The sequence below is a fragment of the Apodemus sylvaticus genome, chromosome 7, assembly GCF_947179515.1.
Source record: "Apodemus sylvaticus chromosome 7, mApoSyl1.1, whole genome shotgun sequence".
In the NCBI taxonomy this organism is placed as follows: Eukaryota; Metazoa; Chordata; class Mammalia; order Rodentia; family Muridae; genus Apodemus; species Apodemus sylvaticus.
The window spans coordinates 111,564,656-111,581,558 of NC_067478.1; the positions used below are offsets into that span (position 1 = coordinate 111,564,656).

Consider the following 16,903-nt stretch of genomic DNA (forward strand, 5'->3'; position numbering starts at 1 on the left):
AGAGGCTCCCACAGCCATGGGCATCACCAGGACGACCCTCCAGGGTAGGACACATGGAAGGAAACACAGTAGATGTCGATGGGTGGGGGCGCACGAGCTATCCTATTCCCTACCTGCCAGAAAACCCCTCTAACACAGGCCCTAGTCCTGCTACCTTCCCAGGGACCCTAAGGCCTAGGAGCCCCTGAGCAAATGGTCCCAGGGGACAGGCCAAGCCTCTGTAACTACCCGCTAGTCAGCCCTTCCGACATAGGAGGCACAGGCCGGAGGGCCACTTGAACTCATGAGTTCAAAACTAACCTGGGCAGCATAATGAGACCCTTCTCAAAATAAATCTCACTAAAACCTCACTAAAAACATCAACAAATAAACAGAAAAAGACAAAAAACAAAACCAACAAACAACAAAACCACTCATGGCCTCCTGGTTTCTCAGTCTTCAGTAAGAAGTCCCAACTGTGGCTCAGCGGTCAGAGCACCAACTGCTTGCTCTTCCAGAGGTCCTGAGTTCAAATCCCAGTAATTACATGGTGGCTCACAACCATCTGTAATGGGATCTGACGCCCTCTTCTGGTGTGTCTGAAGACAGCTACAGTGTACTTACATATAATAAACATTAAAAGGAAAAAAAAAAGAAAAGAAAGCGCCAACTCCACCTGGGGCTCAAGGCCCTCTGCTTCACTAAACCTTAGTCAGCCACTGGCTCCCTTGCTTTCCCTAGTCTCTCTTCCTTCCAGTATGGACAGGAATACCGTTGCCTTTCCTGGGTGATCTTGGTCCCACTGTACAGTGAGGCGTATTAACACTCCTCTAGCGCAGGGCATGGCACATGGTCCACTCAAGGCAGGATGCTGGCCGTCATGCTGTCCCCAGAGCAGTAGTTCTCAGTTTGTAGAAACACAAAGGCTCAGGTCCAAATGACGGCCTGCCCTGTCCATACCTAAGGATGGCTAGAGGTCTCCCCATTGCTTGAAAGTCACTGCTCCCTACTCCTTGTTTAGAAAGCACTAGAATAGGGCAATCCCATGGTGTCTTCGGCAGTCAAAGCTAGGGTTAGTAAAACCAGAAGTGGGCAAGACCACGAACAAAGCTCTTTGCCAATACAACTTTCTCTCTGCACAAGGAAAGGGAGGGGACAACGGGGGGACACTAAAAAGCAGCTACCTGTCAAGGTGGGACAAAGGGTCACAGCACCTCACACCCTCCCTTCCAGCTCTGACTATTACTGCCATCAGTGGAGGAGGCCCACGCTGGACCAAGCATGAAGTCTTTCCTTCATCACCTAACATTGCTAAGTACAAGGCTCTTTGCTTTCACTCTTCCAGAAGACCCATTCCACAGTGAGAGGGCGGCTGGGAAAAACAAGCCCCTCCTGGGTTATAGACTCTGCCCCTCCCGCCAACCCCTCCCCAAGATCAAGATGAAATTCTGAGGCCACCCAGCCTCAGCCAGTGCACCAAGCAGAGGGACAGGATCCAGCTGTGAACAGAGGACTGTCTTGTTTCACTTGCTAAGAGCCAGTGAGAAGACAGACAAGAAAGCAGGAGTAAGTGGCCGTGCTGGAGGGAGGAGACGGGCTGAGGACAGGATGGGGTGGGAGTTGTACCTCCAAACCCTGCAGTAACTTTGGCTCCAAATCACTGGCCACCAAAGGTTTTTCCTCAACCTTGTGTGGCTAGATCATTGAGGACCACTGTCCAGCTGCTGTCCTGTTTCCCATCTGCTGGAAAGGGCTGACATTATCATTAGACAACTTCCTGCTGATCAGGGGCATAGAGTTCCTTGGGGCAAGTCTGATTTTTGCCTTAGGATATTTAATGTTTTCTTGTTTCTTCTTTGCCCAGGCTATTTAACAAACTATGACCAATAGCAACCAACACCAACCAGCAACACACTCCACCTCTCTGCGCTCTAGCATTCATATACCCTCTGAAAAGTCCCCAGAATTCCAAATGTCATAAAATCACAGAAACTACCTCTGCGCTGGCAAAATCATGCACGAGGCAAAACATGGTCAGCTGCTGTGGACAACCTGAAGCAGCCCCATACCTGAGATTAAAATGAAAACATCTTAAAATATTTCTGTACTTTTTAAAAGAAACCAAAATTCCAAAACTGTCACTACAACAGCAAGGAAAGGCAGGCAGCCTTTCCTAGGGAGGGGTGGGGCTGAAAGCAAGCTGCTCGCAGTCTACTTGTGAAGTAGGTGCAGAGAGACAAAGCCCCTCTGCTCTGTGACAAGAGACGAAAGTGACCACCACCACTGCTTAATACAGAAGTAGTCATGGTGGCTGTCACCAGTGCAGATCACCCACTGTCAGGGAGAGGCTGGCCCACAACTTCAGCCAGATCCTCCTCAGGTTGTAACCTAAGGCAGATAATTTGCTGTTTCAGAGAGGCTGGGAAGCAGCTGTCACCACATCTGCCTGCCCTGGGGCATCTGAGGACTAGGAGGTTACCCTAGGCTCTTCTGCCCTTGCCAGGTGAAGCACTAACTCTCTTCTCTGGCCCTTAGACCAGGGAAGCTCCTATGCCTTCCTTATCCTACACAGCAAACATGCACAAAGATCTCCTCAGATACAGTTTAGGGAAGTCGGGAGCACACAAAAGCTACTACCTACTACACGAATGAACAAAACAATGACCAACTAAGAGAAGCAGGTGTTGACTTGTGGTAGTGCATGCCTTTAATCCCAGTACTCCAAGGTAGAAAGGTGGGTCTCTGAGTGTGAGGTCAGCCTGGTCTACATGTAGAGAGTTGAGGGTTCCAGGACAGCCAGGGATACACAGAGAATAAAACTGAGCTGAGACGAGTCAAGTCAGTACACTGTCTCGAAAGCACAAAGACCTGAGTTCAAAGTCCAGAACCCACATTAAAAAACAAGAGTGGGCTGGGCAGTGGTGGCGCATGCCTTTAATCCCAGCACTTGGGAGGCAGAGTTAGGATTTCAGAGTTCGAGGCCAGCCAGGGCTACAGAGAGAAATCCTGTCTAGAAAAACAAACAAACAAACAAACAAACAATCAAGAGTGGCCTAGAGAGATGCTAAACTGTTAAGAGTACTGGCTGTGCTTCTAGGACTAGATAGAGTTCAGTTCCTATTACCCACATAACAGCTCAAAACTGGTTGTGACTCCAGTTCCTGGGTACTGACACCCTCTTATGACCTCCATGGGCATTGCACACATGTGGTACACAAACATATATAAGCAAAACACTCATGCATATAAAATAAATCCTTTTCAGAAAACCAAACCTAGCAGGATGGTGGTGGCACACGCCTGTAATCCCAGCACTTGGGAGGCAGAGACAGGTGGATTTCTGAGTTTGAGGCCAGCCTGGTCTACAGAGTGAGTTCCAGGACAGCCAGGGCTACACAGAGAAACTCTGTCTCGAAAAAACCAAATCCAAAAAACCAAAAAAAGAAAAAAGAAAACCAAAACTAGGACCTGGAGAGATGGCCCAGCAGTTAAGAGCCCTGGCTGTTCTTCCAAAGGGTGTGGACTCAGTCCCCAGCACCCACCTTGCAGGTCACCACACAAAGACCAAACACCAATGCAAGTAAAGTAAAAATAAATGAATCTTTAAAAAGAGAAAGGAAAAATGGTGTGCTGGTAACATTTTCAACCCCAGTGCGAGGGAGGCAGAGATTGAGTAGGTGAAGAGATTTGGGGGAGAAATGAAACCAGAAAGCTGTCCTCTGACCTCCTCATGCACATCACAGCACAGATTACCACACCCATAGCACCAGTTTACGAACAGAATGATTATTAATATTTTTTAACAAACTAAAAGTGGGTGGCGCCGGGCGATGGTGGCGCAAGCCTTTAATCCCAGTACTTGGGAGGTAGAGGCAGGCGGATTTCTGAGTTTGAGGCCAGCCTGGGCTACACAGAAAAACCCTGTCTCGAAAAAACCAAATCAAAAAAACCAAAAAAAAAAAAAAACCACCAAAAAGTGGGTGGCACCTGAAGACCACCACTTGAGGTCACACTCTGACCTCCCTCTCACACACACTACTCCACACACATGGGACAGGGATGGGAGGAGGAGGGCAAGTGTGGAAACACAAGTCTAGTAAGCACTGTGGTTGCCCCAGGAAGGGCAAGCATTTCCGTGTAGCCTCCCACTGAGCTCTGTGTAGACCTCGCACACGGACAGTAACCCAGCCTGGCTATTGCTAGGGATCTGGAGGGACGCCCAACTGAGTGTGCATGACAGGAAGTGGAGACAAGACAAATGGGACATAGGTGTGCCTGTGTTCGGAGTGACTGACCCGAGGAAGGTCACAGTGCACAGGGAAGATAGGTCTGGCTTTCCCGACACACCCTCCTGAGTTGGTAGAATTTCTGCCCTGTACACAGAAGATAAGCAGGCATAAGCGCTGGCTGCAGTGTGACTGCCTTGGACCCTGATGCATGGGAAACCACAGCAGCTCTGCACCTCCACGCACGCTTCTCCTAGCATCAACAGCACCCGCTCCCCTGTCCCAGTGGGTGTGGAGGAGCTGGGGTGGGCTGAGCTGCAGGCCAGGCTGCATTCCACCTGGGAGATAATGAACCCGCCACAATGGCCACAGGCCAGACTAGCTCTGGAGTCAGAGCAAACTTAAAACATTAATTGTCTAGAAAATCAAACCAGTCCCAGCCAAGAGTGTTGTCAGGAAGATGAACACACCTCCTGCCTGTGGCAGACTGCAGGGTGGGGCAACACAAAGCACCTAACTCAGCACAGGGGTTGAGACAATAAATGGGGAGAAGGGGCCCCAGAGAAAACAGTAGGCACGGCAAAGGTAAAGGTAACATAGGTGTGTCTTCATCCCTCACTATGTTTCCCAGCTTATCTAGCAAATGGTGACTCCTAGACCTTGCTTACCTGGAAGGCCCTTATAGCCAAAGGGCTGACATGGGAGTTAGTTTCACAAACCACTTGTGCATGCCTAATTCCTCACTTGGGGTTGGGGGGGATTCCACTGAGCCAGGGCAAACAAAGCCCACAGAGGAATTTAGGTGGGGCTCTACTGTTGGTTTTACCAGGCAGTTCAATATAGCTCCCAGGGCTGACTGTTAGCATAAGGCGACCCCAACAGCACCTGTAACACCTGTCTGGAATTGCATCACAACAACCCCGAGGTCCTCAGTGGATGGGATACTCACAGGGGCCTGAAAGGCTGGGGTGTGGGGAAGCATGTGGAAAGGCAGTAAAAGGACCTGGGGACCTCAAGGTATAGCCACAGTGGCTGCTGAGATTAAACTGCCAGAGGCAGAAGCTACACAGTCCACCCCAGAGCGCTGGTAGTCAAGTATGGAACAGCAGTTTCTATCAGCTGTAGGCCAGAGTCCTTGTCTCTGGGAGAAACGGGATGTCCTGGGGCTGCTAGGCAGCCATCAAGCTGCATTAGGCCCTGAGCACTCCGGGAGCACAGGATGTTTGAGTCAGAAGGCCCACATCCATGGTTTGCAGGCTGGAGGGAGGCCACTGTTGCCTGTAGTGAGAGTGGAACCCAGCAGTGCAGCCAACACAGGCACTCTGCTTGAGGAACTCTGAACTGTCGGCCTGGCTGGCCACTGCCACAGAACAAGGATGGGGATCTCAGGGGAGAGCTGCTCGACGCCAGAAGTGTAAGTAACTTGTGTCACGAGAACCTGAGGAGAGGAAGAAGCGGGCGAGAGCAGCATGAGGGAGAGCTGCAGCCGCAGGCTCAAACACAGATGCATCCACCTTCTGCATGGAGAACATGGAGCAGGGAGAGCTGCGTGTACTCAGCCTCCTGGGGAGGCCTGGCCAGCCATCGAGGATGTTCAGACAGTACAAGGCAATCAGTGGGGACCAAGGAAATGGTTCAGAGGTTAACAATGTTTGTGGATAACCTGAATTCAGATCCCTAGTGCCTGCGGAAGAGCTGGCATGGCCATGAATACCTAAAGCCCCAACACTGGCAAGCAGAGACAAGAGAATTCCAGGTGCTTGCTGACTAGCTGTGCGACAGAATCCATGAGCTTCAAGTGAAATGACAGGCCCTGTCTCAAACAAGGACGTGAAGAGCATGGAGGAAGGAGGACGCCTCTTGGATGTTCTTCCTCCTCTGGAATCTGTCAGTGTGTTCGTAGGTACATTCACTCGAACACATACACATGCACACACACACACCACACGTGTCGGTGGGGCTGGGGAGTTGGTTAAGTGAGTAAAGCACTATCCACACACATGTGAGGACCTGGGTCTAAATCTCAGAACTCAGCCGGGCGGTGGTGACTCACGCCTGTAATCCCAGCACTCGGGAGGCAGAGGCAGGTGGATTTCTGAGTTCGAGGCCAGCCTGGTCTACAGAGTGAGTTCCAGAACAGCCAGGGCTACACAGAGAAACCCTGTCTCGAAAAAACCAAATCCAAAAAAAAAAAAGAAAGAAAATCTCAGAACTCATTTAAAGCTGGGCACGTGTCCCCAGCTGTGCCCCCGCGCTCCTAACAGAGATGGGGGTGGTATGGGAGAAGTCCTAGGAGCTCACAAGCCAGCTAGCCTCAGGTATTTATCGCTGCAAATAAGAGAGCTGCCTGCCTCAAATAAGACAGAAAATGGAGACTAAGACCTGAGGTAGTCCTTTGACTTGCGCACGCACACGCACACACATGCGTGTACGCGCAGGCTTTGGGGAAGCATCAAGAGTGCCAGGCAGTAGTGGGGCATACCTTTAATCCCAGTACTTGGGAGGCAGAGGCAGGCTGATGAGTTCTAGGCTAGTCTGGTCTTCAGGGAGTTTCTGGTCAGCCAGAGATACACAGAGGAAACCCTGTCTCAAAAAACAAAAACAAAAACAAAAACAAAAAACAAAAAACAAAAAGAAAAGGAAAGGAAAAAAGGGGACAGTCAATGAATTTCAGTAAAGCCCAGGCCAGCCGGGCCCACCGGCTGCATTTAACATTAGGTAGGCCTGGATGCATCACTAAGGAGGGGTACAAATCTTACCCACAGATTCAGGCAGTCTTGAGGGTGGAGGGTACGGAAGTGTCCCTCAAGGGCACATGACAAAAACCTAGAAGTCTCAGAAGGACCCCCCATCTTCCTTTCCAGTCCGTCAACAGTCTGGAAGAGCACCCCCTCCCACCCACCCAATCTGTCTCTGACTATAACAAGAGCATGTCCCACTAGAGGCACTGGGCACCAGCTCTCGGTCTCATCAACGTGTGCTGATGAGCAAGTCTCTAGCATCCAAGCCATTCTGCAGACACATGCATACAAGGAAAAAGAACCCCACCTTGAGGAACACGATTAGTTGAAGCAACAGTCAATAGTACAGAAGAAAAACAATTCTGATAGACTAGCTTGCTAAAATAAGGTAATGAATAGCTTTAACAGGGTAGACAAAAACATGGGTACAGGGGACTCTCAGGCTGAGTACATTGTACTTCTCTTCAGACACACCAGAAGAGGGCACCAGATCCCATTATAGACAGTTGTGAGCCACCATGTGGTTGCTGGGAATTGAACTTAGGACCTCTGGAAGAGCTGTCAGTACTCTCAACCTCTGAGCCATCTCTCCAGCCCAACTCTCAGGCTGAATGCAAGGAGTACAACCCGGAAAACCAGTGTGAGCATCTTATTGTTGTTTTTAATATTTATTTTTATTTTATGTATATGGGTATTTTATCTACATGTATGGCTGTGAAACTGGTAAGTTCCTGGTGCCTGTAGGCCAGGAGAGGGCACCAGATCCCCTGGAACTAAGGTTGTGAAACAGTTGAGAGCTGCCACCTGGGTGCTTGGAAATTGAACCCGGGTTCAATGGAAGAGTCATCAATGCTCTTAACCACTGAGCCGTCCTTTTAGCCCACTGCTACTCCCCGCCCCTCCCCAAGCAGTTCTTAAAAGGCTGGCAAATGCCACTTCTGCCTGCTATAGACACTTATCCCTTTGGGACCACACGGTAGGCTTATGACTAACTGCACTGCCCAGGGCCTTAAAACCCCTCTGTATGATACAGGACTTTTTTTTAGTTTTTTGGATTTTGGTTTCTCTGTGTAGCCCTGGCTGTCCTGGAACTCATTCTGTAGACCAGGCCTCGAACTCAGAAATCCGCCTGCCTCTGCCTCCCAGAGTGCTGGGATTACAGGCGTGCACCACCACCGCCCGGCTGATGGAGGGAGGACTTAAGAACTCAGTCACTTAGCTGTCAGGTCCTCAGCAGCTGCTGTCCCACAGGAAGCCCAGCAGGCGCAACTGAAGCAACGCTGCGCCTTCCATTCTTCTGCCCTCCTGCCCTCCCAGCTCCATGGCTAGACTAGCCTTTTCCTCAGTTGCCTCTTGGCAGGAACAGGAGGGAGAGGTTCTTCGTCCACAGCCTCTCTGCCTGGCTTTACATGCCGGTGAGTGTGGATACAGATGCACACCCTGGCTACAGCCATCTTCAGCCAGCTGGCCCTCCTCAACAAGACACTGAGATCCAAGGAGGGAAGTGGCCTGCGCCCTGCCCTGCCTGTCTCTTACCACAGAAGCTCCTGCCCTCCCTGCTGCCCCTGGCCGTGCTTGCCCTAGCTCACCCCCGTGCAGCTCTGCAGAGAAGCCTGGGTCACACTCTACCCTAACATTTGACCCTTGTCACTTGCTCTCACAACAACCTCTAAGAAAAATGTGCAAATATCACTTCACAGCAGAGGAGACTGGGGTACAGTCAAAGAAATGGTGCAGATCATGACTAGGAAAAGCCTGACAGTGAGCACTGAGTTCCACTGTGCTGTGGTCTAAGGCCAGGCAACTGGAAAGCTATTCTAGCAGAGGCCCAGTGGCCAGCCTCCCTCCAAGTTTAGGAAGGGATTCCTGAGTGGTCTCCAACCTCTGAGGGAACGAGCAATGCTGAATGTGCTTGTTTCTGTGGGGCCAGGGACAGAGGCCAGAGCCTGCAACAAGCCAGATGGGCCCCTTAACCCGAGCTCCAGCCCCAGACAGGCACCTGACCCGAGCTCCAGCCCCAGACAGGCACCTGACCCCGAGCTCCAGCCCCAGACAGGCACCCGACCCCGAGCTCCAGCCCAGGCTTAAGACACTAAGGATCTGAGCATTACTTCAGATGACTTCAAATACCCAAGATGTCCAGAGCAGTGATTTTTTGCTAGTAGAAAGCAGGGGCTAGAAACGGCAATTCGCTCTCAGGCACATATCCTCCTTGGGGTAATGAATGAATTACGGACCACAGCAATACGGCTGCACCTCTAGAGACAGCACCATCACCCTGCCCTCTAGAAGCCCATGCATGGTCCCTGGGACTCCATGGTGGTAGGCTCTGGGGCTGCTGGCCTCTCTTGCCTTTCAAAGTTTCAGCCCTTTCCTGATCTATGAGCCCTAACTCATTTATGAATTCTTCTCAAGTCTGCTGGGGTCTGCCCAGAGCTCACAGGAGCGGCCAGGCCAGCTGCAGAGATTCAGACATGAATGCACTCCTGTCTCCACACCAACCCCGAGTCACAGCTGTCATCCATCTCTACAGGTGGAGGGCAGTGATGGTCACAGGTAAGTCTGAGGTCACAGCCACTAACCTCTGACCTCACCCCAGCAAGCTGGGCTCAGTCTTGGAACCCCACAGGCTGGGGCGTGGCTCAGCTGTGCTGCACTTGCCTACACCATTGTACAAGGCCTAGCACCACCCCCAGGCACTGCAAAGAACAACACCAACTCAACCTTGAGGGGCCTGCACAGGCCAGGTAGGTGGTCCTGAGCTGTCTGAAGTTCCTCCCAATCCTAACCCTCCAGCCAGCTGGGCACGCCCTTCCACTCACCCCAAGACCCTCCTAAGAGTCTTGTCCCCTGGTTTCCAGCAGACCCCAAGTATATCCTGGGCAGGAACTGTAGCTGCTGGAGGTTCTCCTGAACCACCCCATCTGCTAAGCAAAGCTGACCCCTGGTGGAGTCCTATGCTAGTGAAACACCCTGCTCCTGTCCAGGCACCCATGAGGAAGCCCAAGACTCAGTGCTTACCACTCACGATCTCACCAGGTTCTGAGACCACGAGTGCATCTGCACAGAGAAATGTGGGACTGAGTTGGATATACAGAGGTTATAAAGAGTTCCACACGGCAGCTCAAGGAAAATTTCAAAAACAAATCAGGTCACAGCAAACTGTACAATGACAGGAAAACAAAATTCCACTGTACACATCCAAATCAGAGATGAGGGCAGTGGTTCTCAACCTGTGGGTCATGACCCCTTCAGGGTTACATATCATACATTATGATTCTGAACAGTAGCAAAATTAGAGTTATGAAGGAGTAACAAAATAACTTTATGGTTGGGGTCAGTACAGCCTGAGGAACCAGAATAAAGGGTTACAGCATTACTTAGGTTGAGATCTAGCAGAAAGACTTTGAGTCTGGGCATGGCCAGGTAAAGGTGAAGAGGACAGGGGGCGGGCAGAGGGCAAGGACCTGGAGGCCACAGCTACCTATCTATCTATCCATCCATCCATCCATCCATCCATCCATCCATCCATCGGCAGGCAGAGAGCTCACGCTCAGCTGCCCAAAGGGCTGGGCTTAAGGAGGAAATGCTGTGCACACATAGCAAAGGACATCTGAGTTCACAAAGCTGCTCCATGGCAAGTCAGAGCGCCCTGGCGAGGTGGGGCTGCTGTGACAAGGTAGGCGTCACACCTCAGTGGACACAAACCCTGTAGACAGGGCTGACATCTCAACGCTGTTCAGAAGCACAAAATCAGATTTTGATGTGAAATCTCAAAAAAATAAAAAAAATGGATGTCAGGGCTTGGAGCGAGCTAGGCAAGAATGGAGCCTTCCCCGGCCCCTAGCTCCTCAGTCTTTTACTCCAGGGCTTACGACCTTTTGCTGTTAAAGAACCACAAGTAACTACTACTGGCTCTTCTGGGGTTTTGTTTGGTTTTTGTAGGTTTTTTGCTTTTTGAGACAGGATTTTCTCTGCATCGCCCTGCTGTCCTGGAACTCACTCTGTAGACCCACTCTCCTCTTCCCCCTAAGTGCTGAGATTAAAGGCCCACACTGGCAAACAATACAGGTTACATAGAACAAGATGGTCTTTGCTGACTATTTTTTGTGGACTAGTGATTTTTTTTCCCAGTCCCTACAAACTACAAACACGTCTGCCCTAACTGTAGAATAGGCCATAGGCTCCGTTCTGCCGACAGGCCCAGGGTTGTGCTGTACAAGCGCCCACATGAGCTGGGCAACAGGAGGTCCTGCAGAGCTTGATATAAAGTAAATCCAAAATAAATGACAACAGACATAAGACAGGCGACAGATGATCTCTCTGGTGTTACTAACTTGCAACTTCATCCTATCTTGACGATAAAGCAGACTAATGCTTGGGCTCACAACAAATGTTCAGGGAATACAGAGGGAAATCACAGTGGCCCTGGTCCGGGGACTCCACAGTCTAGTTGTACCACAAGTCTGACTCTGAACTCACTGTGCGACCTAGGCAGGCCTTGAACTCTAGACGCTCCTGCCTCAGTTTCCCTAGTGCTGGGATTACAGGTGTATAGCAGCATACCAAGTCGATGCAGGGTATGAAAGACAGTTTTATGCATGTTAGACAAACACCATACCAATTGAGTGACAGCCCAACAGAGATTTCTCCAGCCTTTCCACCCTGCAAGTCCCTTGCCAAAATGACATTAACCCTTTCTTATCAGACAGGGTCTGTGCAAGGCGTCTCCTCCTAAGAGGTTGGGAGCATGCAGGACATCATCTGAATTCGCTTTTGCTGATCAAAACAGAAAAATGTTCTGGGTGTCTCTAGATGGAATGGTGCCAGGCTGAGCAACTGCAAGTTAGCTCTGCTCTCCTCCGAGGCAGCCAAGCCCGGGCTTTTCTGAGAAGCAGCCTCCTTCCAGGGCTGGTAGCCTGGTTTCTGTAGCTGCCTGCCATGTGGCCTCTCATGGATAACAGACAGCCAGTGACTTCTGATGGCTAGAGTTGAAAAGGGTAAGCACTGCAGAGGGTCAGAATGGGCTTCTGCTTACCACATCTCCCAACGAAAGGCACAGCTGCAGAGAAATGGATGCCCAGGAATCTCTCCCATCATGGGGTACAAAACATAAGGGGACATCCTAGAAAACCAGCTCTTCCGTATGCTACCCTGATGAATGCCTGGGGCTAAGGCTCAGCTGGTAGACAGTCTGCCTACGGTACGCAAAGCCCTGGATTCTATCCTCAGCATTGCATAAACCAGCATGGTGCTGCACGTCTCTAATTCCAGGCCTAGTGAGATGGAAGCAGGAAGATTAGAAATTCAAGGTCATCAGTTATACTGCAAATTTGATGCCAGTTTGAGCAACATAAAACATTGTTTCCAAATATCAGTAACAATAGTAATACAAAATAAAAATAACATCTGTAAAAATGTTCTGTTCAGTGTGGATATGACTTAAATACAATGTATTCATATGTAAAATTACCAAAGAATATGTAATTTTAGAAATGCACTGTTGACAAACACTTGCTACAAATCCCCTGCTCCAGACTCTCCTTTCTTCCTCATGCACTTCAGCCCACCAGAGGGACCCCAGGCTATAGGCAGTAAAGTGTGCAGGTAAGGAAATAGGCACAGGCTTGCCCTAAAAAGACTATACAGCCGACTACCACCTGTCAAGACTCCGGAGCTCAATTCTGGGCCCTTACGGCACCCACAGAGATTGAGACACAGCTGAGGCACTACATTCTTCCTGGTATTCTGACAAACCCTCCTTACAGCCCATGATCCTGGGGCCTAGAAATACAGGTGGCTGAAACAGTTGGTGTCTTTTGGCCAAAGCACTGGGGCCCCAAGAAGACTCTACCTGAGACCATCTCCAAGCAAAACAAAAACAGGAAACAAGTACACAAAGACAAATGAGGAGCCATAGAAATGAGGGTGTCTGGGATTTGGCTACAGAGCCGAGTAGTAGTACCTGGAGCCCCTGCACCTGCCAGAGAAGAAGCTGTCTTCCCTCGACATCCTGAGGAAACAGGAGACACCTTGATTCAGAGTTGTGTCCAGGAAATGAGAGCGACTATATCCCAACAGTTCTAAGCCTCCAAACTTGTGATCATTGCTAGAGGCCCTTGGAAATCAAAACACCCAGTTTAGCCTTCCTTCAGAAGTCACGTTCAACCAGCACACCCCAAAGTCAGGCATGGCGGCAGACGGCTGCTATTCCAGCAAGAAGGAAGCAAAGTGGCGTAATGTTTAAGGCCACTTTAGGCTACACAGCAAGGCAAAGGCCAGCCTGGAAAATATAAGATTGTCTAAAAAATGGGGTGTGTGTGTGTGTGTTTATGAAAGAGAAAGAGAGAGAGAGAGAGAGAGAGAGAGAGAGAGAGAGAGAGAGCATTTACCACCATAAGGTCTATGAGTTGACCCATAAGGTGGAAAGAGTCCTTCCTGCAAGCTCTCCTCTATGATCCACATGCTCACTACAGCATAAGACACCCCCCCCCACACACACACATAAATAAAAATAATTAAAATGGGGGGAAATCCTTACCCCAATATCACTTTAGCCTAGAGCAGTGATTCTCAACCAATGGGTCGAGACCCCTTTGAGGGTCACATGTCAGAAATCCTGCATATCAGGTATTTTACATTTTAATTCATAACAGTAGCAAAATTGTAGTTATTAATTAGCAATTTAGTAACTTTATGGTTGGGGTCACCACAACATAAGAAACTGCATTAAAGATCACAGCACTAAGAAGGTTGATAACCACTGGCCTAGAGGTGAAAATTATTTCTGGCCCCCAAAAATATATCTGGGACTAAGGATCTTGAAAACCATGGACTTTCTCTTCAACATTCTTTCATTTATACACAGTACATTCGTAGAGGCGTGCATACATGTGTATGTATATGTAATACATAGTACATTCGTAGAGGCATGCATACATGTGTATGTATATGTAATTCTGTATAACTTTCAACATTGTCATAATTTGGGGGAATGAAAGCTTCAGAGACCCTCAAGTGGCAAAATCTGGCTTGAACTTCTGTCTTTTGTCCACCTCACTGTGCTCTCTTTTCTGAGGACAAGATCTCACCTTGTAGCCTATCAGCTCTTAAACCGAGCTTGCTCTAGAGCCAGGCGTATACCTTTAATCCCAGCATTTGAGAGGCAGAGGAAGGAGGAGCTCTCCGAGGCCAGCCTGGTCTAACTCCAGGACTATACAGAAAGACCCTGTCACAAAAACAAACAAGCATCAGTGACCTCCTACTTCAGTCTCTCCAATGCAGCAATACAGGCTTGTGCCAGCGCACCTGTACTTCAGGGTTGTCTTGGGTGGTAATGGGGCTCTAACCTGAGGTCTCAAACTTGCTAGGTAGATGGTCTACATGAACTATATCCCCAGTCCATGAAAATCTTTATTTTTGTAGCACTGCTGGGAATAGAGCCCATATCCTCCCCCATGCTGAGCCCCCAGTCCACTTAGGTAATTACAGCAAAAACAAAAACACAAACTGTAAAGTCTCCTCTATAATAACATTAGCTTCTAATAGAGGAAGCTGGGTGTTAGGGACTATGTAGGAAATAACAATTCTATAAATAAGGTCTATAAAAATGTTGTTTTTATCAAGTTCATTTAAACACCCAAAGCTACCTGCACTGTGTCTTGGTGACTCAGACAGGATTTGCCCATGTCACCCAAGCTACACTCAAACTGAATCCTTCTGCTTCAGCCTAAAAGGATTGAGACCACAGGCTTGTGATACCCAGCTGCCCACAGCACTTTGCAGGCTAAGCCCCGGTACTCTGACGCTATAGCCAAACACACTGGCTTGCTTTGGGGTCTGGAGCCCTAAAAGACCTTCTTTCCTTAATTGTGAAATTTCCCTTTCTCTAATGTGATCCAGAAGACTCCTGCTCTGCCTAAGCCCCCAAAGGTGCCCCACACTTGGGAACCAGACATGTTTTTCTCCTGTGTTTCAAAGTCAAGGCAAAGAGAGAACCAGTCTGAAGAGCCTGCTACACACATCTCCCTTCCCAACACCCCATGACCAAGGAGGGGAAAATTCCCACAGGTTAAAATCGATCCAGTCTTCCTTGGTGGCCCCTTAAGAGCATCAGTGAACGAAATCCTGGGAGACAAAGACCAATGAATCAGAAGAGCAGATTCGTCTGAGGAATCAGTCAGAAGAAAGAGTAACAAGAGAAAGAAAGAATAAAAGGTGGAACTACAAAGCTGGAGGGGGTGCGCTTCGAAAACACACTAGTAATTTTCCCCACTGAAATGCCAGTTTTTGAAGCAGCTTCTGATAATGTCACCAGCTTCTCACGTTCTTAAAAAAGACAGGAGGCGCATGGCGAGGGAGGTGGCTTGTTACCTCTTGACTTCTAAAGCCGGCCATCGGCAAGCCGGCCTTCCCCTTTTCCACGTTTCCATGGGGGATGGGCTTGGGAATCTCTATCAGGAAAGGCTCTGTCCTGAGACCTAAAGTTTACCCACCCTGGTGGGTGTGGGTAGGGGATCCCGAATCCCAAATCCTCCTCCACAAGGGCGGCACCCAGTCTTCCCGGTGTTACACACTGAAAGCCACTTTCCAAATGTCCGTGTCCGTGTGCGTGTGTAGAGGATGTCCCCTGAGATGAGATCCACAAACCACACCCGCTCAAGAGCCCTCCCAATCACTCCCACTCTCCAGTCCCCTTTACAATCCCCCCAGAATCCTCGGGCCCCACTTCCTGCCACGCGCGCCCCCACCCCCCGCTGCAAATCTCAGGCCCGCGACTCTTGTTTCCCGCGCCCCTCTTCGGGCTCCAAGGTCCCCGCGCACACCGTCTCTGCCATCTCGCCCGCGGCGGGCAGCGGGAGCCGCGTGTACAAGCTCGGCCCGAGTCCCCCACCCCCCGCCTGCCCCCTCCCCGGGAGCCCGCGCTGCCGGCCTCGTGCGCCGCCGTCCCCAGGGTGTCCCCAGCACTCACGGCTGTAGAGGGCGATGCCCGCCGCGTCTGGTCCGGCGCGCACCTCAAGGCGCAGCGCCTGCTGCTCCGCGTGCCGCTGGATCTCGCCGTTCGCGTCGCCGATAGTGAGGAGGCGGGCGCCGGGGAACACCGACACTGTCGCGCAGGGCCCCGCGCCGCCCGGGCCCGCCACCCCAGCGCTCCCCGCACCCGGCCCCACCGCCGTCGCTGCCGCCGCTGCCATCTTAGGTCCGGCTCCAGGCCCCGCTGCCGCCACCACCACCGCCGCCGTCGCCGCCGCCGCACCCGGGCCCAGGCCGCCGCCGCCGCCGCCGCCGCCGCCGCCGCGCAGGCCGAGGCCGAGGCCGAGCCTGGCAGCGCGCCGCCTGCCGGCCACGCGACGCCTCGCCGCCGCCGCCACGGGCCGGCTCGGTGGCGCAGCGCCCCCTCCTGGCGCCTGAGGGAGCCGGGCGAGCGCAAGCACGACGGGGGTGGGGCCGGCCCCACCCCGCGGGAACGGTCGCTGCTTTGTGAGGTGGCTTAGCCTCCTCGGCACGCCGGGTGAAGGCGCCTACGTCGGGAGGCGGTGCTTGGCGCTAGGACACGCCCGTAGAAGTGCTAAGCTCCGCCCCAAGGCCGCGTTGTGCGAGCCGAGGCGCTTTGTGCCACTGCGCACAGCGCTGGAGACATGGGCAGGGCATGCGTCAGGAGGCGGGGCTTGGCCCTCCGGACACGCCCCTGGAATGATCAGGCGGCCCCATCCTCCCCCGCCCCCTGCCCCCCAACCCGCACTCCAGGCTGGCGACCGGTGAGCCACAGTGCTTTGTACCACCGGGTGTTTCAAAAGGCAGTGCATGGCTGCTCGGACACGCCTCTGGGGCCAGACCCGCCCACAGCCGGCAGCCTGCGAACGACCATGCTTTGTGCCACTGTGAGAGTAGCTCTAGAAAGGTGGAGAGGCGTGAGTCGGGGAACCAAGAAGAAACGCCTCCTCGAGGGCTGAGCTC

The 16,903-nt window shown here is 51.4% G+C and overlaps 1 protein-coding gene across 5 annotated transcripts in view; it reads right to left on the reverse strand.

Moving 5' to 3' along the window:
- The window catches only part of Carm1 (coactivator associated arginine methyltransferase 1), a 43,413-nt gene extending 27,207 nt beyond the window's left edge, over nucleotides 1–16,206 (reverse strand). For all 5 annotated transcript variants that reach the window (XM_052188894.1, XM_052188893.1, XM_052188892.1 and 2 more), the window contains exon 1: nucleotides 15,918–16,206. In XM_052188894.1, the coding sequence (XP_052044854.1) occupies nucleotides 15,918–16,140 (223 nt within the window). In that variant the 5' untranslated portion in view covers nucleotides 16,141–16,206. The remainder of the gene's footprint in view (nucleotides 1–15,917) is intronic.
- Nucleotides 16,207–16,903: the final 697 nt, after the last annotated feature.